The sequence below is a fragment of the Trichechus manatus genome, unplaced genomic scaffold (assembly GCF_000243295.1).
Source record: "Trichechus manatus latirostris isolate Lorelei unplaced genomic scaffold, TriManLat1.0 scaffold00037, whole genome shotgun sequence".
Lineage (NCBI taxonomy): Eukaryota > Metazoa > Chordata > Mammalia > Sirenia > Trichechidae > Trichechus > Trichechus manatus.
In genome coordinates this window covers 16127547-16150528 of record NW_004443973.1, presented here as the reverse complement: position 1 = coordinate 16150528, position 22982 = coordinate 16127547, and the positions used below count along the sequence as shown (strand labels likewise).

Here is a 22982-nt window from a genome sequence, read left to right as displayed (position 1 = left end):
AAAGTACAACAATAAAACAAAATTAAAAAAAAAAAAAAAAAAGCAAGACCAAAAAAAAACAAGGTGGCGGTTTGTGACTCAGGCCTGTTTGATTACAAAGTATTTGTGCTTAACTGATACACAGACTGCCTTCCCAGTGTCCCTAAACCAGCTACTGAAGTTGACTAAATCTAACATTTCACTGAGGAGAACTAATAAGGATATCAATTTCAATGTTTGTTCTCCAGAGAAGAAACATTTAATTTCAAAGAAATTTCCCAATTTCCCATTTGTATGTTCAAGACATGTTTTTCCTCCTTTAAAAAAAAAAAAAAAAAAGTTTAAAAGTCTCCTTAAATGCACCAAACTGAATACAGAGCCAAAGGAGCCCTGGTAAAGCAATTGTTAAGCGGTCGGCTACTAACCAAAAGGTCTGTGGGAGAAAAGACCTGGCAATCTGTTCCAGTAAAGATTACAGCCTAGGAAACCCTATGGGGCAGTTCTACGCTGTCATATAGGGTCGGTATGAGTCAGAAATGACTTGACAGCACACAACAACAAATACAGAGTCTAAGGTCACTGTCCTACTTGTCACACAGGCCAGGGGCATCATTTGACAGGTTTTTTGACACCTAGAGGTGGGGTGCAAACAATGAGTCAAGGAGATATTTACAGCTTATCTTTTGTGTTGGTGGTTTATTTGTTTTCTGATAAACCTTTGCATTTCTAATAATAACACTAGATCCTCAGGCTCATCTAGAAACAAAACTGGGACCAAGGACTATGACTGGCTTTGGCCTAATAACTCAGATATTCCAAGCCCTGAAACCTATGCTAGAAAACAGGATTCTACCCATTCCAACTCAAAAACAAGCAGGTTAGGTTGATTAAACATTTGAGGCAAACTCTTCAACATTCTTCAACAACAGAAATTAAATCAGTGATTCTCACCAAGAATGTTGTCAGAAGGTGCTGCTAATATTTAATACCTGCAAGCCAGAGTCTGAGCACCCTACAATGAGAGGAACACTCCAGTACAGGGAATGACTGTCCAACCAAAAATGCCAAAGCCATCCCCATTGAGAAGCACTGATGGCTAAAAGGACTGCTGAGACAGACCTCCTCAGATATAGGGTAAAATGAGAGTTACTATGGATGTGGCTACATCTTCCCCCAGGCCTCTCAGTTACTCTAAGACCAGTTATAAAACGAGAGGCTCTGAGCATGGAAGCACTGCCTGACACATTCACTCAACACTCACTGCACCCATGAACCTACGACAGTCCAAAATAGCCACGTTAGGTCAGATTTAAAAGTCAAGTAAGTCCTAGACTTTAAAAGTGCACAATTCTTTCAGCCACCTCTTCAGAAATAAAAGGTTTTTAATTAATGTACAAAGTTTTGACCAGAAGAACTAGATGGTGCCCAGCTACCACCAATGACCGCCCTGAGAGGGAACACAACAGACAGGCCCGGACAGAGCAGGAGAAAAACATAGAACAGAACTCAAATTCACATAAAAAGACCAGACTTAATGGTCTGACAGAGACTGGAGGAAATCCCCAAAACTATGGCCCCCAGATGCACTGGTAACCCAGGACTGAAACTATTCCCAAAGCCCACTCTTCAGACAAAGATAAAACAAAAAATAATACACGAGGAATGTGCTTCTTACAGTTCAATCAGATATATGAGACCAAATGGGCAACTCCTGTCCAAAAGCAGGACAAGAAGGCAGGAAGGGACAGGAACTAGATGAATGGACACAGGGAACCCGGGTGCAAAGGGGGAGTGTGCTGTCACGTTGCGGGGACTGCAACCAATGTCACAAAACAACATGTGCATAAATTTTTGAATGAGAAATTAACATGAGCTGTAAACCTTCAACTAAAGCACAATTTGAAAAAAAAATTTTTTCAAAAGTGCTTCCCTTGTGATTATATAAACATCACCATTATTCAATCTGAAAGGTAGAAAACATAATAAAATTGAAAGTAAAATCATTCTTTATCAAAATGCTATATACTAAAATGGCATTATTTATAGGATGATCTAATAAGGATTTATCAAAATAGGAACACAAGCCATGCCTCAGACCCAAACATTCTGTAAATATATGTGTGTAAAGCAGGGCAACCAGATACATTCTTAAAACAGATTACATGCATTTATTCATTTCCAAGGAACCATTCTACACCCCTTGAAACTGTAACATTTTTGTAAACAATAAAGAATGTCTATCTTTATCCGTTTACCTGCTATTTGTACCGAACCATCCTCGCCCAAAAGAATATTTCCAGCTTTCAAATCCCTTTAAAAAAAGAAGAAGAAGAGAAAAATTAATTGTGGAATACAAAGATTTAGCGTATCAATTTACTCAGGATAATTTTAAACTTATCAAATAATACAGCTCTTTGACCTAATTATTATTTTATAAATACTAAAATTAAAATTATATCACAGATTTAAAAAGTTACAAGGGTACACTGTGATTTTATAGTTTGCTCATGGGGGACAGCTGGGATTTCAGTAAGAATATTTTATGTGAAATCATTATTCAGATTTAATTAAATGACTAGTGAGTAAACTATTTTATGTTATAGCATTAGAGATTATACATAAACTGTCATTTTATCAAGAATCAAAGCCCTGTCTATATAAAGCTGTTCAGCTTCCACTTAAATTTTCCTCTAGTTGCAACTCCAAATTAATCCTACCATCCTCTTAATGGATTGATAAATCTCTCCTCTGACACTCCCTATTATCTCTGGGTAGATACTGATTATGTAATACTAATCATAATATTATGTAATGTATTGTATTATATTCTTTACAGAAGCTGTGCTGAGTAATCTTTAACACTTACTAAAGAAAAACAACAATTTACAATCTACAGGATTGATCTCTGAAGTAATACACTTTATAATTATTTTAAAAAATAGTAGGTATCATTAAATATACAGCCGACTTATAGTTCTTCCCCCTTAGTAATTATAGATTTACTCAAATACAATAGTTGGTTTCAAAGGCCACTGGGGAAGCACTCTGTGTAATCAGCTAAGCACAAAAGTTTTGGAATCTGTCAGGTCTGAGTCACATACTGCATCTATAATCCTCGGTTTCCTCACCTCTAAAATGGTGATAGTAACGTCTATCTTTTAGGCAGACACAGATTTATTATCATAAATTTTATTATACTAAAATAATACTATAATGGGATTATAGTATTACTGATAAATGATTATTTATTTAAAACTACTCTGAAGAGCGTAAAGTAGCATTGACTCAATTGAAACATCAGGTACCCATATTTTATGCTGCTTAGCTATTTTAAAAGCTAGTATTTTATGTCACAAAAGAAAATGAAATTAGGGCTTCCTCCTTCCCTCTCATGACCATGTCAGAAAAATTAACATATTACAATGTTTGGAACACTCTTGCCTTTGTTAGAAAGTCAGAGATGCTATCGAGTACAACCGAATACATTTCAAGAGTAGTATGTCAACTGATTTTTTTAAATGAATTCACTTATACTTTTCTAAATTTTATTCAGTTTGTTGTTGAGAATGTACAAATCAAAACACACACCAATTCAACAGTTTCTACATGTATAATTTAGTGACACTGATCACATTCTTCAAGTTGTACAACCATTCTCACCCTCCTTTTCTGAGTTATTCCTCCCTCATCGACATAAACTCACCACCCCCTAAGGTTCCTATCTAATCTTTTGAGTTGCTGTTGTCAAGTTGATCCCATATAAATAGCTCTTAAAAAGAGTATAATGATCAAGGAAGACCTTTTTTACTAGTTAAACTAAACTACTATTTGGTTTTAAGAAGACTTCAGGGAATATTTTTCATTTAAGATTTTAAAGACTATCTCAGGGCAATAGTTTCAAGGGTTCACCCACCCTTTATGACTCCAGAAAGTCTGAAGTCCATAAAAATCTGAAATTTCATCCACATTTTCCCCCTTTTGACCAGGATTCTTCTACAGAAACTTTGATCAAAACATTCAGCAATGGTAGCCAGGCATCATCCAGATCTTCTGGTCTCATGGCAAAGGAGGCAGCTGTTCATGGAGGCAGTTAGCCACACATTCCATATCCTCCTCCTATTCCTGATTCTCCTTCTTCCTCTGTTGCTCCAAGTGAATAGAGATCAATTGTTGAGCCTTAGATGGCCACTTACAAGCTATACTTTTTATATTTTATTGCAGTGAAAGCAAGTAAACCAGTCCTGAGGATACCAATATAATTCATCAAAACGTAGTCTTCTGTTTCTTTCCTAGGTTACTTTTTCTCTCATCTATGGTATTACTATATTTTTATGCAAATAACACACGCTTTCTGTGTTGGTTTGCTGGCCGTGCCCTCCCCTCATGAAGTACTTTCATAAGTGCCACTATGCCAGCTTTTTCTTTCACATGTTGCTGTGAAGAAAAATTAGCATAGCGTGCTTGCAAGGATGCCTCAAGAGGGGAGGGCACGGCCAGCAAACAAACGCAGAAGGCACGCGTTGTCTGCATAAAAATATAGTAATCTATTCCTATCTGTAGCATGTGTTTCATTAGTAATCTTTATAAACTAGGACAATACACATAAAAAGCTGAATTTAAACACTCTTGAGAGACCACACCTGTGAATCTGACCATTTCTGTGTAGATAGTCTAAGCCTTCCAAAACTTCTTTAAGAATTGTTGCTATTATTGCCTCTTCCAGAACTCCATTCTTGTGTTCTCCTCGGTTGACAATGTATTTTATGATATCCAGCATTGAACCTACGTGGACAAACAGAAGATTTGAAAGGGTTACTTTATAAGCACCTTTGTTACCCTTCCAGAATAGAGCTCCACTATTTGGAAAAATAAATGAGAATATCAAAACAGATTTTCTGTTTATTTAACTCAAATATTCCCTAGGCATACAAACAATTGTATGGCAAGCCCTGTGACCTGAAACACTAAATCCAAGTTTGCAAGATCATTTATTCAATCAGTAGGATTCTGGGTCAGGAACCCAGAAGATTTTTCTGGGCCACTTCAAGGTTGGTCCCTTCTCCCTAGACATACAATTAGTTACAGAGTCAAAAGATGATTCAAGGTGTCAGAACTGAAAGGGAAAGGAGTAGGAGGCCAGGAGGAAAGATAGCAGCAAACCTCCAAGAGGGAGTACAGCTCTTCCTTAGCACCTGAAATATAGGTGGGAGGAGAAAAAAAAGAAAGTATGTTGCCTATAGATCTCAGCTTATAACCAGAAGGTTCCTTTCTGTGAGTCTAGGCAATCTTTATCTTCATTTACCTGATGGTTGATTATTCTTTCATAATAAAAGAAATAAACACTCAGTACATTGTTACTATAAACAGATTAGTATCCTTGGCACCGTGAATTCATGTTTCAACACATATTAATTAATATTCCAAACCTCCAGATCATTTTAAAAACCATAATTATCTAGGGTTCAGCATTTCTGAAGAGTGAACAAATGGCTTACCTCAGGACCCGAATTTGGCTCTAGGCTCTCTATGATTAACTAAGAGGATTGAGTTTTCCCATCCAATATTACTACACCAGAGTAGCTGCCTGCCCCTCATTAAGAGATTCCATGTGATATAATGTTGTAGAAGAAAACAAATGCATATGTCCCCCCATCAAAGGGACATAAAACTTCTTTATTCACTGACTTCTGAATTTTGGATCATTTAGAAAACAGTACTCCCAAGAACATTTTATTTTTATTTTATAAGGATATACCATGAAAGGCATGTATGCATTTCTGGCCTGCTGAGAGAAAAATGAGCAAGAGTCTACATCTGCCCACATTTACCTTACCTGTGGAAACCTGTTCAAAACCTGTTCCTCTTACCTAAAGCCCAGGGAGACTAAATTGGAGTCTTTTAAAAAGACAATGAAATCTTAAATCAGGTCCTCAGAAAAAGGGATGGGGATAATCTGAAACTTAAAAAAGTAAAAGTTTGATTGGGATAAAAACAAGTAAAGGAAGTAAAATCCTCAACTTGAATGGAGTATTTAGGGTTATTCAGGGTCCCAGATCACCAGAATTTGTTTCCTCAGAGTTGGTGAAGCCCCACAAGAAGAGACTAGGTCAAGACAATCTTGTTGGCCAAGCATGATCCTCCACAGAATGAATGAGCAGTACAGACACTCAATACTGCAGAACAGCTCTGGCAGACTTCCTTTTTTTTTTCTCTCTCTTTTCCTTTTTAATTAAAAAGCAAAGTAGGTACTCAAGGAAACAATGACTAATACTAATAGGACTGATGAAGACTGAGAACAGAACAGAATTAAGCTCTCCCAGGCTCCCTACAGAGACCTGCACAAGCAGACCGAAGCCAATTAGAATGTGTTCGTCATCTCATTTCTGGGCCTCTGCTTGATTGAACACAGTTTCTTTAAGAAAGAAAAAAAAAAAAATTTTTTTTTTGATGCCTCCCTGATTCAGCCTTAGCTGAAATTGGGTTTGCAGATTAAAATGGACTCTGTCACATAAATTCTCCTATGCCAATTTTGGCTTTATCCAGGCACCACAAAATACTCTCTTTGAATGATCCTCTGCTCCTACACCATACTACATGTCCCAGAAAGACAGACAGGGAGTGACACCCTGGAAAGGCACACACTCAAGATGTGGGTATGCTGGGTGTTACTAAGAAAATCACTTGGGCTTTCTAAGCTTCAGTGTTCAGGTTTGTAAAATGAAGGCAATAATACTTGCTGCACAACAGTTTTTAAGTCAACAGGTCCTAAAGTCACAAATTCCAGCACTAACAGTTACTATGTGTGTGACCTTTTGCAAGCTGCATAACTCCCTGAACTGTGGGTTTCTGAAAAATGGGTAAGGTGACACCTACCATTCAGGGTGGTTGTCAAGATTAAATGAGATAAGGTAAGTAAATTGCTTTAAATGGTATCTAGCCATGGAGTAAGTGTTCAATAAAGTTAAGAGTTATCATTACCATTCTCTATCTTATAGTGATATTAAAAGAAATAAAATAAGGGATGTGAAAGTGCCTTGTAAATTCAATTGTCACTGGCTTTTGGAACTTCAGTCATCTGGAGCTAGAGTGGCAATGTTATTTTCCCTTCCCAAATACAAAATAGGTTGGAAATAGTTTAACTTTTAATCAACACTGAAAGCAAATAATTTAGCATGCATTCTCTCCATCTCAACCGACGCCAATACTTACTGAGCACCAGTGATGCCAGGCTTCATGAATTAGAAGTACATTAGGTAGTTCTTTCTTCATGAAGTCCATAATCTAAATCTGCACTGTCCAATATCATAGCCACTAGCCATGTGAGGTTATTTAAACACAAGCTAATTAAAAGTGAATACGGTCCCTCAGTCACATTAGTCACATTTCAAGTGCTCAATAGCCACATGTGACCAGTGGCTCCTGGACAGCACAGTTAGAGAATACTTCCATCATCAAACAAAAGCTCAATTAAAAGGCACTAAAATAATTCATTATATTGCAGTGTGTAAATGACTTGAATAATGTTAAAAACAAAGGGTTTAACTGAAAGCAAGAATGCAAACAGAGACATGGACACCAATGTTCACTGCAGCACTGTCTTCACAATAGCCAAAAGGTAAAAACAGTCTAAATGTCCACTAACAGATGAATGGATAAACCACATGTGGTACATACATGCAATGGAATATTATTCAGTCATAAACAGAAAAGAAGTCCTGATACATATAACATGGACGAATCTTGAAAACATTATGCTGAGTGAAGTAAGTCAGTCACAAAAGAACAAATATTGTACAATACCACTTATATGAAATATCTAGAATAGGCGAGTGTACAGAGATTAAAGTTTACTAGTGGTTACCAGGGGCAGAAGGGAGGGATGGGGAAAGGAGGGCTCATTGTTTAGGGGACACAGAGCTTCCAAAAAGGATGAAGGAAAAATTTAGGAATGGATAGGGGTGATAGTTAAAAAACATGATGAACATAATTAATGTCACTGAACTATACATAAAGAAGACCACTGAAATGGTAAATGTTCTGTTACACATATATTTACAATTAAAAATATATTTAACAAAAAAGAAAAAGGTTTTAAGAGGAAGAGCTGGTTAACTCTTTTGAAGAGAGTCAGAGATGGCTGCAGAGAGGATGCGGCCTTCTAGGACTTGAGCCCAGGGAGAAGGAAGGGAGAGCCATCTAGGGCTGAGGACAGCCCAGGTGAGAGCTCAGAGGCACCGGGCGCATAAGGTGTTTAAGGAGCCTCACCGAGACCAGGACAGCTGGGGTATTTAATACATGGAGAAAAGGACACAAATATTCCGGGAAGGAAAGCTGGATTATGAAAGGCTTTGAATGCCAGTGCAAGATATATCTGGACTTATTTTATAGGCAACGATAAACCAAACAAAACTTTAAAAACAGGACGGGATCAAATTTAAAGTCTTATTCAACATGCTATTCCCACAAAAGGAAAAAAGCAAGCAAGCCAACAACAACAAAACCCACTTACCTCCACTTAGCAATTTCATAACCAGCCAAAGTTCGTCTTTCACCACAAAAGAGGTGTAATAGGTCACTACATTGGGGTGGCTGCACTGACTCATGGCTTGAATTTCTTTCTGTAATGAGAGCAAAGCACGACATAGTACCATGGGGTGAAAAGTGGGAAACAAAACACAACTGAGTACCTGTGAGTCTTGGCACATCTAGGGGGCTGCCTAAATCATTACTTCAAAAACATTACATAAGACTACCTCTCACCCTCATAATCAACTCGCTAGAATTAAAACATTCTCCACAGGAGACCAGAGCACCCTGTGGACCAGCCACAGACCAGAGGAACTTGAGATCTGTGTATCACCCAGAAAGCCCCCCGTTCTTCCAACGCAGAGCCCCGCTGTAAATGACTAAGTGCCTCCTCCAACCTGAACTGAAGGCCTCGACAGAGAGATAAAAGACTGGGTTAGTTATTAGGAGAGCTGGGTCCTAGTGCCAGCCTGAACTCTGGTGGGTCTTAGTTCCTCCCTCATCCAAAAGGGGACAACAAAACTGTTCCTGTTTCTCAGGACGCTGTGATGGTAAATGAGAAAATATATATGAAAACACTAGAGCATCATTTCCCAAACTATCTTCCATGGTAGCTACTCAATCAAGACAAAAAAGGGGGAGGACGCCGGGCAGAGTAAAATAAGTTTGAGACAATCAGATTCTACATCTCACTCTACAAGAGTCACAGGGAATATGAGTACTAGCAAAGGCTCTGAGAAGCCCTGCAATAGATAAATCAGTTAATCTTTTAATCCACATTAACATCAGAGGACAATAACGCTCAGTGGAAAGCAATGCTGTTGAGACAAAAGTTTTACATAAATACCTAGAACAAACTTTGAAATAAAACGCATGGGTACCTTCAATAAACCACATTTTTCTGCAATATGCAAGTTCATATTGGTTTTTGTTTGTTGTTTTAAGTTATTGTCAGATGATTCCTATAAAGCTTCAGTCTAATGCTAACCTTCAATCAAAGGTATCAGACTAGCATAACTCACTTTCAAGGTGCTGTTCAAACACCACAATAAAAACCTAACCCATCAAAGAAACCTCATATATGCTATTGCACATTTATGATTTCTTTAAAGTGTATTTATTCATATATGCATCTTATAAATATTTTCTATAACAATGAGCTTCTAGTTTTTGAGTTAACTAAAAGTCATCTGACCAGAATATTCCAACTAGGGCCACTACTTCTGCATATCCAGTACTACCTAATCTGCAAGTTACCAAGAAGACCCTATGTTTAAGGTAACTTGACCAAAATACCTTGACATGAAAAATATATATATATACACACACACATATATACATACACATATACATACACACACACATAAAATGCTTTTTACCAAGTTGTCTCCACTGAGAAATTCAGCACTTTTTCTATTTTCATTATTTATACATTTTCCCTTCATCATTCCCTCATCCATTTAACTGATACTTTTTCGATCCAGCAACTCCCATCCTTTAAACAAGATTTGAAACCCAAGGTCCTCTTTCCATCTGTTTCCGGTGTTAGGTTTTAATACCACAAGACACTTCTGAAGGAGAAATGGAACACTGCCCAGGCCATTCCTATTTCAAGTCCCTGGCACCTGCTCATTGTAGGGATGGCCCACTTAAGGCCTGCAGCATTAGGCAGAGTGCAGTTTAAACAGATGCCCCTGTTGCTAACGGAAAGGAGAACAATGTTCTTGAATGTATGTGTGTTCTAAATTCTCACCATTTTACGTTAAATGTGAATGAGTGGCTTTCTAGCTTACTAACTGCAAACTTTTACTCTATGGATCAAAATGCATCAATAAACAACCAATGTTCATCCGGAAAGAAATTCTTTTACACTGAAGCAAGGTTGGGTCAGAGTCTGGAAAAACACGTTTTCTAACCCTTTGCATTTAGATAGCCAGTATCACTTCCTACCCAGAGGATCAGGTTCTCTGACATTGCATTAGGCAAAGGGAGTGTGTGTGTGTGTACGTGAGAGAGAGCGAGAGCGAAACTCTTTTAGATAATCTATGAGTATACCGTATCAAATTCTATTCCTTTAAATCTTTAAGTCTTAGAAGTATCAGCCGTACATTTAAAGGTTCTGAGGGTTAAAAAAAGGGGGGGCACAGATAGGACCCCTACCAATACAACAACAGGAACAGAATGAGGGCAGACCAAAGATGGTCTGGGAGGCCTAAGAGTGGACTTGCATCAGTCTAACCACTCAGACCCTCACACTCTTCTTCCGTGCAGTTTTGTCATCCCTCTTCACCACTAAGTGGTCCACATCCTCCTTGACTATACACCCATTCTGCTACACAGTCTTCCCTTACAGTGGACCCTCTAATGCTCAGGGGTACAGTGAAACTTTCCTTAGGAAAAAACAGTTGTAATTCTACTTTGGGATATGACCTGTAGTATCACTGAACCCCCCTTAATAAGTGATATTTCCACCTGACCCATTGCCATTGAGTCGATTCTGACTCATAGCGACCATATATAGGGCAGAGAACTGTCCCATAGAGTTTCCAAGGCTGTAATCTTTACGGAAGCAGACTATCACATCTTTCTCCCACGGAGCAGCTGGTGGATTTGAACCACCGACCTTTCAGTTAGTAGCCGAGTTCTTAACCATTGTGCCACAAGAGCTCCTTAATATTTCCACAATGGGGTAGAAACACAAAGAAGGAAGAAGTAAGGTCCTCTACATGTTTGTTGTTTTTGTTAGGTGCTGTCGAGTTGGCTCCAAATCATGGCGACCTTATGTATAACAGAAAGAAACAATGCTCAGTCCAGTACCATTGTCATGATCACTGGTATGTTTGAGCCCATTGTCTGAGCAGCTATTGCACCAAGTCATCTTATTGAAGGTTTCCTTTGTTTTCGTTGGCCCTCTACTTTACCAAACATGATGCCCTTCTCTAGCAATTTCTACATGTCTCTTATTTTAGCTTATATATAACCCTTTTGTTTAGTTGCCTGCTGGAGAGGTATAAGAAAGTAAAAATTTGAAAAATATAAATATCACTTGAATCAAATATCATTTCCACAGAACCACTCCACCCATTTCTTTGGATGGATAAAATGGCTTATCCATCTGCTAAAATAGTGATGATGGTTGCTATTTGAATCCTTCCTTGCTAGCAGTCTATCAACTAACTTATCCAAACTCTTCCCAAAGTCCTAGTTTCACTCATATGGTTAAGCAAAGAAATTCATTTTCGAGCATGTCCATTTGTTCCTATCACTAAAAACAACAGAAGTATTGTCCAAAGACTAATAAATGGATATGATAAAAAAAAATTTTATCAGTCTTCCTACAGAATGAAAGGGTTCTAATATTCTATTCCCTTAGTGAGAAGACAATCCATGGAAGATGACTTATTTAGAGCTGTGAAAATGCAGATTCTGGCTCAGTAGGTCTGGGATGGAGCCTGAGATTCTGCATGTCTAACAGGCTTCCAGGTGATGCTGATGCTGTTGGTCCCAGAACCAGACTGCATGGCAAAGCAGTAAGCTAAGCTTTCAAGGAAGGTTATTTTGGAGAACAAAGTTCTAGGTATTTCCTTGGCCCAATGATCATTTAAGAGAATAGTTTAGTTATACCCTAACCGCTGCCTGGCACAGGCTTCTCTTATAGAGGTAGAGGGAATGTGAGATGAAGGAGCTCAAATGGCAGTAATGAAGGTGACGTGGTTAAAAAGACAAGAGTAGGATAACTGGTCCAACAACACTACCTAGCTGAATCTGTCCTGAAAAAAGCCACAGGAAGCAAAGTTGAAAATAAAAGAAGTTGTAATACTAACATGGTTGGAATTTTACACATACAGGAAAAAGAAATCAAAAAGAGAAAAACAGAGGTTAAAGTTAGAAGAACTCACAAAACTCTCAAATCCAGGCAATATATTTGCCAAAAATATAGTAAAGGAATATAACACAGTGGCTCCCTTGGAAGTCTAATTAAGTAAGACTTGACATGTCATCAAATACTAAAGCAAGGTACGGCACAGTATTTAATCTTCTCAGTGGCTTAAAGAGCAAGATTTGCTCATACCGTTTCCTTTGAAATATATTACAAGTAAAATTTTCACAGAGTCGGAAAAGCAACCAAAAAACAGAGCTGCAAATAAAATGGCTTATCCATCTGCTAAAATTGAAGACGTAGCCACAACAGCATCCCTCTGCTAGGTACAAATGGAAGAAAGATCACTGAGGGACACCCACACTGCTGCTATGCCAGCCTAGTCAAATTCACCAAACCAGAGCACAACATATGGTTCTTATATGGCAGACACTAGGTTTGGTGGAGGAATACAAAGACATAAAGTATCTTACCCTGGAAAACTGAAGAGCTGGAAGGGGAAAAAAGTCTCTCCTGCCCTCCCCACCCCCCGCAAAAAAAAAAAAAAAAAGAAAAACTATGTTTAAATGCTTATGAGAGATTTTCTTATATTGCTATAGAGCTTTAGTTGTTCCTCCAAATTATTTCTCCTCTAAATAGTACTGAGAATAAGCAGAGACTGTGATTAGCAGGGATGTGACCCTGGAGGAGCCACTAAAGTGGAAGAAGGGCTACACTGTAAGATACACTTGGCTTTGAAGCTTTGCTCTGCCATTTGCCACTTAATTACCTGGACAGATTATCCAGTGTCTTTGAGCCTCAGTCTCCCTTTCTGTAAAAGGAGATTAATAATAACCTCTACGTAAGAGTGTTGTCAAATAAGCAAAACAAGATACATAAAACTCCTTGCTGAATGCTTAACACATAACGTAGAAGTTGTTTTAGTTAGTTAATTTAAAAGTTAAAAGTTAATTTAGCCTCTCCTTACAGTGTCTCACTTCCTTCTTTGTATGTCAGCATCCTCATACTGATTACTGATCTCAAGTGTCCTGAGTCTCTAACTAAGCCTCAAAAAACAGATCTTGGCAGCAGCACTCACCTTTCCCTAAAGAAATGTGAAATAATACACTCAGTGGTCCCCGCTGGCTCAAGGACTGTCCTGTAACGGGTATACAGGTCATTTGGCCATGAATTTGTGGCTACATAACTGATCTACATCGTCCCCATCCATATTTTTCCATCTTATTTAACCCTGTGTTTAATTTACATCATCCTGTCATAATTCATGCATCCTGTTAAGCTGCCTCAAACACTTTATGAAATAAAGAGGAGTCGAAATATATACTCATGCAGAGGATTAAAAACAAAGAAAAATAAGACAAGTTTGAAGATACAAAAATTAGGAAAAAGTAACAGCCTAGTTTCTTTGGTTCCCAAGACCATGAGATTCACAAAGCTGCTAAAAAAAAAAAAAAAAGAATTCATTACTGAAAAGGAAAATGGATTCAGAATTATAAATGTTAAATTATACTTAATCAAATTAACGTATCTCCACAATTAATGTAAATCCTAAATAAATTCTTCTTTATCTGATGTTGGTGACAAAATTACCCCAATTCAGCCTTAGTCAAAAAATCAAATCTACTCTAGCGCCAACATAATTTGCAGTCAGGTCTTAGGAGATAACATTTCTAACTTTATTCTAAAGTAGTGGTTCTTAACCTTGGTTGCACACTGAAATCACCTAGGGAACTTTAAAAATACTGATGCTTGGGTTTCATCCCTGGGGACTCCGATACAAATCGGTTTAGGATGCAGCCGGGGCATGAAAATTTTCAAAAGCTCCCAGGTGATTCTAATATGCAGCTAAGGCTGCGAAGCACTGCTTTCAAACTAAGCAGTGAGATTCATTATTCTGTCAATAAACGGTGAGAGAAACGTCTAGCCCCCGGGCACATTTCCACACTCCAACTTAATTTAAAAAGAAAAAAAAAATGTACATATATATATATATATGATTTACAAATACTATCAAATGAAACATATATTTCCAAATGCAAAAGATGATCAAATGAATCTTTATAATGTATGCAATATCCTGCAAGCATTTAAAAAAATCCTTAAATGATGGGAGGGTTGTTGTTGGTAGCTGCCGTGGAGTCGATTCCGACTCATGGTGACCCCATGTGTGCAGAGTGGAACTGCTCCATAGTGTTTTCTTGGCTGTAATCTTTATGGAAGCAGTTCATCAGGCCTTGGCTAGAAACCTGTTGTTGTTAGTTGCTACTTCAGAAGCACATTGCCAGGCCTGTCTTCCAAGGTACCTCAGGTTGGGTTTGAACCACCAACTTTTCAGATAGTAGGCTAGCGCTTAACCATTTGCACCATCCAGGGACTCCTGATAGGAGGCGTAACTATGTTAAATTACAAATACTTTTCAGAAAGTCCTTCTCCATCTTGCACTTCCGTAACATTAGCATCATTAGAAGAGATATCCTAATGAATATACGTAAATATGCTGTAAGTAGCAGGATTACAAACAAAGCAAAACAAAAACAAATTTCAGTAATTTTAAGAGTAATCCAAAATTGGAAAAGATTGATGAAGCTCTTATAAAAGAGCAATGTATTTTTCTGGACTGCCATTTTTAATCATTCAAAATGACATTATGGGATCCTTTTTTAATTATAAAAAACAATGTATCACTTATACAGCAAACTCTTGCCTCTTTCAGAGTCAGAGTGCCAACAGATAAAAACCTATTCGAGGAAGAGTAAGTCAAATGTTCAGTCTTGTACCTCTTACAAATGGATGAACAAATAAATGTCCACCGCCACTTAGCTTTGTAATTATTTTCATATGATTTGGTATCTGTGTTTATCCAAGCATGTAGTCCAATTTAGGGCAGGATTAGAAGTGGGAAAATTTTTGTATGTTTTGAAAACATGGAGACATTTTTAAGAAATTAGGAAAACGGGTACATAAATTCTGCGACAGCATTAATCAGTGTTTGTAGAAACGTATTGAAACTAGAGAGGACAACTGTAAAGGGTAAGTATCATGGACTTAAAGCTGCGTAAAATCTTTCAAAAGCAGCAAGGAAATCATGATGGGCAAATAACGACTTGCTAGCAGAATAGAATATACATCCCAGTGGTTACTTGCTTTATAATGATGTGCTGAGTGGTGCACAGTTAATGTGCTCAGTTGCTAACTGAAAGATTGGAGGTTTAAGTCTACCCAGAGGCACCTCAGAAGAAAGGCCTGGTAATCTACTTCCAAAAAAACAGCCATAGAAAACCCTATGTAGCACAGTTCTACTCTGACACGAGTCAGAACTGATCCATGGCAACTGGTTTGAATGACATCATGAAGTTGGACATTCTGCAAAAACTGTCTAAAAGAGCTAAGGAATTTTGCTATGAATTGCAAAAGCCACAATAAGGAAGGTAGAAAAAAGCAAAGTGATATTAAAATACCACAGGAAAACTCAATGGCAAAGAGTCATTTTCTTTCAGAGTGGGCTAAAAAAGTTCTTCAGCAAACAGAAATAATGGATGTCTATGAGTTTTGAAAGCTCTTAAGTCAGCCATCATGGAATCTGAATCAGATTCAGCTATAAACAACTGCTTTTGACCATTTAATTGTTTATGATCAGGAGTACCAAAGAAAGTAAAATCAAATCCGTATGACAAAACAGAAACAGGGACAATTTTTCTTGTCAGCCAATCTGTGTGCTGCTGGAAGCCTCGAATCTTTATAGCACTGCTACTGTGTTTGGCTTCATCACCAGGCGATGAGAACATGAGGTGTAACATGCCCTTTTCTTTTTGTGGTGCCCTCCTGTCCTGTGCCTGGGTAAAGTACGCAGTCTGGAGATACGCTGGGAGAACCACCATGCTGTAACAGTGACAGAAACTCCTCCTAACACTCTCCAGCCCTGGCCTTCTCCCTGAGTATTTCAAGTACTCCTTTTTCAGCAGCCGCTTAATTCACTGTGGAAATAATTAAACCAAAATAAGTAAGATAATGTAGAAAAGGACTAAATAATTTGTCTCAATCCAAGCAACAGAATTTTCCAGAAGTCTACAAGGATGACCAAAATGGGGTATTAAAAAAAAAAAAGAAAGAAAGAAAGAAAGAAACATAACTAAAGTTGTATTCAATCTGGGAATGTTTTCCCCATTTTCTCCTACTCTGAAAATGAGTATGTGCTGGGTCTCTCGCTACTAAGAATATCTAAGTCGAGAAACACAAATGTCCTTGCAATGTTAATTTTTGCTTACTTTTTGCAAAAACCATGAGCTACTAGACGTCTTAATGAGCCATCTCTAACAAATATATGAAACATTTAAAAGTAAATTAAAAAAAATTTAAGTAAATTCAATTAGTGAATTACTATCAGAATAAATTATAGTGCAACTTTTAACTTTGATGTTCTAAAAACGAAAAGTGTTTTGTCCAAAGACATAGTTCTAAAATAATAATGTAACTTTAGAGCTTTAACAATAAATTAGTTTTACATATATAATATTTATTCCCTAATTTCTTAAGAATATTTCCATGCCTTCAAAATATGCAAAAATTTCCCATTTCTAACCCTACCATCAATTGTAATATACTTGAATGAACACAAACACCAAATCACATGAAAATAATTACAAGGCTAAGTGGCAACATGACAGTAAAAAATTTAGACCTGAAATGCTCAAAATAGTACTATATTCAGTGACGAAGGCTTGTATTAATACTATGCCCTTGGTATAAAAGAATCTACAAGAAACAGCAAAGTACAATTTGTTATCACAAATGATAAAGGGGTGATGTGCGATGAGGTAGGGTATGAATAATTAATTTGCTAATTAGGAAGTTCTTAAGTTTAAAAAGAATAGAAAAATGCTTTTATAGATGCAATAAAGAAAGCACACACACATTGTAGCACCCAGCTTTTTAAAATGACATCCTCAAACTGGTATAATTTTTTCTGCACTAAACAAGATTTGCAAAAATATCAACATAAGTCCAGAGACTGGCTAAAGCAATGCAAAGTTTGTGTTTGCAATTAGTTTTTTCCTAAACATTGTTAAAAAGCGGGGAAAGAAAAAGAAAACCTTATGACTGGAGAAACTGTTCAGAGGCTCCCAAATATTACAACTTAATTTTAAAAGGATGAGAGAAGCTCGTGTCAGTTAATGATTAGGGGATACCTAAGCTATTCTCTCAGATGATCATTAGGCAAGAAAATATCTAAAGCTTTCTTCTCCAAAACAACCTACAAATCATAGCCAACTCACTCCTCTAAGTGGAGGAAAAAAGGAAGGGAGGAAGAAAGAAGGAAGGGAAACGGGAAACAGTAGATCAAGAGAAAGGAAAAATAATCAGTAGAATAACACTACAGCAGAAAGCAAAATGAGGGGAGTGGCTTTGTTCTGAGGAAAGAAATTTGACATGTATCTATGAATACTGTCATACTTTTATGCCTTTATAAAGATGATACAGAGAAGGGGAAAATGTCAGAATTCTTCCAGTTTCAGGCTATTTAATGACTGAGAAACCCTTTCATTACATACATGGGAGAAACAGGTGACACACTGTGTACCAAAATCTATGAATTTACAGTGGATTTTTTTTTGTCACACCACAATACTGGAGTGGCCTGACTGTATCCTAAATTATTGAGCATAATTTGCTAGTAATCAATGTTCTATAAAATCAAGTGATTTTAAAAAGAGATTCAGTTCTCATGGAATCGAGACTTTCTGCGGCCATTGAAGTTGGATGAATCTCAAAAACTATTGCCCTGAGATAATCTTTAACCCCTAAACCAAAATATCCCCTGTCTTCTTTAAACCAAAAATTAGTTTAGCTTAATTACTAAAGAGTGTCTGCCTTGAGCATCGTGCTCTTTTATCCATTCTGCCACTCTCTGTCTCTTTATTGGTGCATTTAGTCTGCTTACATTCAGCATAATTATTGATAGGTATGAGTTTAGTGCTGTCATTTTTATGTCTTTTTGTGTGTGTTGTTGACAGTTTCTTTGTTCCACTTAATTTTCTGTGCTGAGCCATTTTTCTCTATGTATTTTATTTTCATCTTTTTCATTGTTGTTGATTTTGTATTTGCTGAAGCTTTATGTTTTTCTTGTTTTTTATTTTGATGTGTAGGATTGTTAGTTTCCTTTGTGGTTACCTGAATATTTACCCCTATTTATCTAAGTTTAAACCAATCTTTTATTGCTTTATATCACCTGGACTTCTTCTCCATATGACAGATATGTGACTACATTTTTTAGTCTCTCTTTTTTGTTTTAATGTTGTCATCTTTTACTTATTGATGTCTCTGTTTCCCTATTTTCAGTGTTTTAGCTTTGATTTATTTTTGTGATCTCCCTGTCGGGGTTGATATCTGGTGGCTCTGTCCTGTGTTCTAGTCTCAGGTTGTTATCTGATGTTATTGATTTTCAAACCAGAGGACTCCCTTTAGTATTTCTTGTAATTTTGGTTTGGTTTTTGCAAATCCCTAAACTTCTGTTTATCTGGAAATGCCCTAATTTGGCCATCATATTTGAGAGACAGTTTTGCTGGATATATAATTCTTGGCTGGCAGTCTTTTTTCCTTCAAGGCTTTATATATGTCATCCCATTGCCTTCTTGCTTGCATGGTTTCTGCCTAGTAGTCCAAGCTTAGTCTTATTTACTCTCCTTTACAGATGACTTTTCGTTTATCCCAAGCCGCTCTTAAAATTCTCTTTATCTTTGATTTTGGCAAGTTTGATTATAATATGTCTTGGAGACTTTCTTTTGGGATCTACCTTGTGTGGGGTTCGATAAGCATCTTGGATAGGTATCTTGTCATCTTTCATAATATCAGGGAAGTTTTCTGCCGACAAATCTTCAACAATTTTCTCTGTATTTTCTGTTATCCCTCCCTGTTCTAGTACTCCAATCACTCGTAGGTTATTCCTCTTGATAGAGTCTCACATAATTCTTAGGGTTTCTTAATTTTTTTAAATCTTCTTATCTGATTTTTCCTCAAATGAGTTGGTGTCAAGTGCTTTATCTTCAATCTCCCTAACTCTGACTTCCACTGCCTCAATTCCACTCTTATGACTTTCTATTGAGTTGTCTAATTCTGAAATTTTACTGTCAATCTTCTGTTTGCTGTCTCTCTATGGATTCTTGCAGCCTATTAAATTTGTCATTGTGCTCTTCTCTAATCTTCTTAAGTTCCTCTATTACTTTGTCTGTGTGTTCCTTGGATTGTTCTGCATTTTGCATGATCTCCTTCCTGATGTCTTGAAGAGTTCTATATATTAATCTTTTGTATTTCTACCTCCAGTAATTCCAAGAAGTTCCCTTCCTCCAGAATGTTTCTTGATTCTTTGTTTTGGGAGCTTGCTGAAGCCATCACGGTCTGCCTTTTTCAGTGATCTGATATTGACTGTTGTCTCCAAGCTATCAATAAGTTATTATATTTATTTACTTTATGTTTGCTTACTGGGTCCTAGCTTCTTGTTTTGTTATGTTTTGATGTTCCCAAATAGGCTGCTCATGTAAGCTAGTTTGATTACTGGCACGTTAGAAGCTCTAACATCCTGTCACCATGTGGTTAGATCTGTTACTAGGTATGTGAACCCTGTAGTCCATTTACTTTTCTTGTATGGATTCAGCTCAGGTGTCCAGGTAGTCAGTCACCAACTGTGTGGTGCAGGCTCTCACCTACAGAACTAGATGGGCAGGGGTGACTGAAGTAGGCACAAGTATCTTTCTGTAGTAGGGGGACATGCGCTGAGCAAGGCAGGGGGCTGACGGCTGCCCCTAAGTATCTGGGAGGCTAGTGTGTCCCTGTTCCATAGACTGCATAGGTGGGTGGGTTCTGCAGCTGGACTATAGACACCCAGTGCTGTTGGGTGTAAGGACTGGGAAGCACCACTTATTTCTGGACCCCTGTCACAGGTGGCTAGGTGGTATGGGTGGAGCCACCAGTCCTCAGGCCCCTGAAGTGGGTAGGTGAGGACACTGCTTAACAGGCAAAGCTGTGTCAAATGTCACAAACCTGCGACTCCACCAAACAGCTGATACAGTTGAAGCTAGGCTTCAGGTATATACCCTGTTGTACTGTGCTAATGAGGGGCCACACTGTTGAAATGGGCCCACACAGGTCTATGCAGGGGTGAAAGGCATTCGAAGTCCATGGACGCCTTATGCCTGTGCCTAGGGAGCTGTGCCTGCCCTGAGTTCCTGGCTTTGAGGAGGTGGCAGATTATTTTTTCCTGTTTGTTAATTTGTTCCCTCTCCAAGGCTGGGAGAATGGCTCAGGGCGAGTGATGAGTCCTACTTCCAGCGCATGGGATGCAGCAATCGCTGAAGCCGCCCCGGGAAGGTGCAGAGCGGGGAGGGAGCAGGTAAATGGGAGAGAGGTTCTTCCCAAATAGCGTGTTTTTTGATCTGCGCAGTAGGTTAGACACATGTACTTATCTTTTGCCGACTGAGTGTCGCTTTTTACTAGTTCTGGGGCTTGAGGTGACTCTCTGCTGCTCGGTCTCTCCCGATGAGGAAAACACATCCCAAACACCACTACTTGCCTCATCGCACATGCCAGCTGATCCGCCTGTAGGGTGCCAGTTCCCGCTGGGTTAGGTCTGCCAACTCCTGGCTGCTTCTGAACCGTCTTTCCCTCCCCCTGCCACTCAGTCCAATTCCTCAACTTTGCCTTTGATGTTCAGGGCTCCTAGACTGTCATATATAATCAATTCACTTGTTTATTCAGGTCTTTGTTGTAAGAGGGACCACCGGAAGCGTCTGACTACTCCACCATCTTGGCCCCACCTCCCCGCATCATGCTCTTTTAAAGAACTATCTATAAGACATCAAACTGACAACAATAACTTGGAAAGATCAGACAGGACGCTTGGGGGCAGTGAGTTTATGTTAATGGGAAAGGAACAATTCTGAAAAGGAGGGTGAGAATGGTTGTACAACTTAAAGAATGTACTCAATGTCACTGAATTGCGCGTGTAGAAACTGTTGAATTGGTGTGTGTTTTGCTGTGTATATTTTCAACAACTAAAAAAAATTTTTTAAAGAGATTTAGTTACAAGAATTAGTTTTTAAATGTACAGAATCACAGAGCTTTTGTGATAAAAATGATTTTTTTGTCATCTAGTATAATTCCTCATTAAATAAATGAGAAAGGTGAGGACCAGAGGGTAACCTGATTTGTCCAAAGTCCATGAGTCAATATGCAGGAAATCCAAGTGAAGAACTTGGTTTCCTGACTCGGGAGCTCTTTTCCCTCCATCGAAAGTATCAACAGTCATTGTCTTTGTGTAGCCACTCTTTGTTCTAAACGACTTTAGCTCACATTTTGTCATCCATCACAAGCCAAAATATATTAATCATCATAACATGTTATTTCATAATGTAATCATTTAAGTACACTCTTCTTTTTTAAAAAAACAAGTACTCTGCCTGGCCTCAGAGCCATGATTTCTCATACACATATAGATCTCCTGACCCTAAGAATTAAACTGTAAATTTTGATGGCTCTGATGTACATATAGAAAAGAGAAAATACAACTGAGTTTTTTGTGACTAGGGACCCAAGACAAACTAAAAACATGAGAACTCTCCAAAATAACTAGATAGCACCCGGCTACCACCACCGACTGCTTTGAAAGGGATTACAATAGAGGCTCCCGGACAGAGCAGAAAAAAAATGTAGAACAAAATTCAAACTCACAAAAAAGACCAGGCTTACTAGTCTGACCAACACTGGAGAAACCCTGAGAGTATGACCCTTGGATACTCTTTTATCTCAGTACTCAAGTTACTCCTGAAGTTCACCCTTTAGCTAAACATTAGACAGGCTCATAAAACAAACAATAACACATTTAGCTATAAGACTAAATGGGCACACAAGCCCAAAAGAAAAGACGAGAAGCCAGGAAGGGACAGGAAATCCGGACAAATGGAAATGCAGATGCCGAGATCAAGAAGGGAAGAATGTTGACACATTGCCGGGTTGGCAACTAATGTCACACACAACAATATGTCTATTAATTGTTTAATGAAAAACTAATTTGCTCTATAAACGTTCACCTAGAGACAAAAAAAAGTGAAGACAAAAAAAAAAAAAACCATGAGAACTCAAGTCTATACAGAAAAAATATTAAGAAAGACAGTTAAATTTTAAAATGATGAAGACAAATAAGGTGAAAAATCATAAAATCAAGTAAAATGATGAACCAAAATGTTCATCAATTCCTAGGTAGAAAAAAAGAGAGTTGGAAAAAAGTGAGTTTTAGAATAAATGAAAGGGAGTATTATGTCACATTTATGGAATTCATTCTGCCATCTGGTGATACAGGCTGAAAAGACAGATGACCTTCGGAAAGACAGATTAATTCTTCATGGGTGTAACATATTTTAAAGGAAGCCAAGTGTGCCCTAGCGTAGCATCCCTAACCTTTGAGGTTGACCACAAACCAGATCACCAAGCTCCTTCAAGACACCTGAAGGCTATACAAACCATAACCATCAACGCACAAAACCCAATAGATAAGCTAGATAACTGGGATCTTCTAAAAATCAAACACCTATGCTTTTCAAAAGACTTC

General features: G+C 37.9%; 1 protein-coding gene across 1 annotated transcript in view; it reads right to left on the bottom strand.

Annotated features, from left to right (window-relative positions):
* STK39 (serine/threonine kinase 39) overlaps positions 1 to 22982 on the bottom strand; it is a 304453-nt gene that overhangs the window by 218841 nt on the left and 62630 nt on the right. Inside the window, exons 3-5 of the mRNA XM_023730495.1 lie at positions 8489 to 8597; positions 4620 to 4761; positions 2235 to 2290 (exon numbers count right to left, since the gene is read on the bottom strand). Coding sequence (XP_023586263.1) covers positions 2235 to 2290; positions 4620 to 4761; positions 8489 to 8597 — 307 coding nt within the window. The remainder of the gene's footprint in view (positions 1 to 2234; positions 2291 to 4619; positions 4762 to 8488; positions 8598 to 22982) is intronic.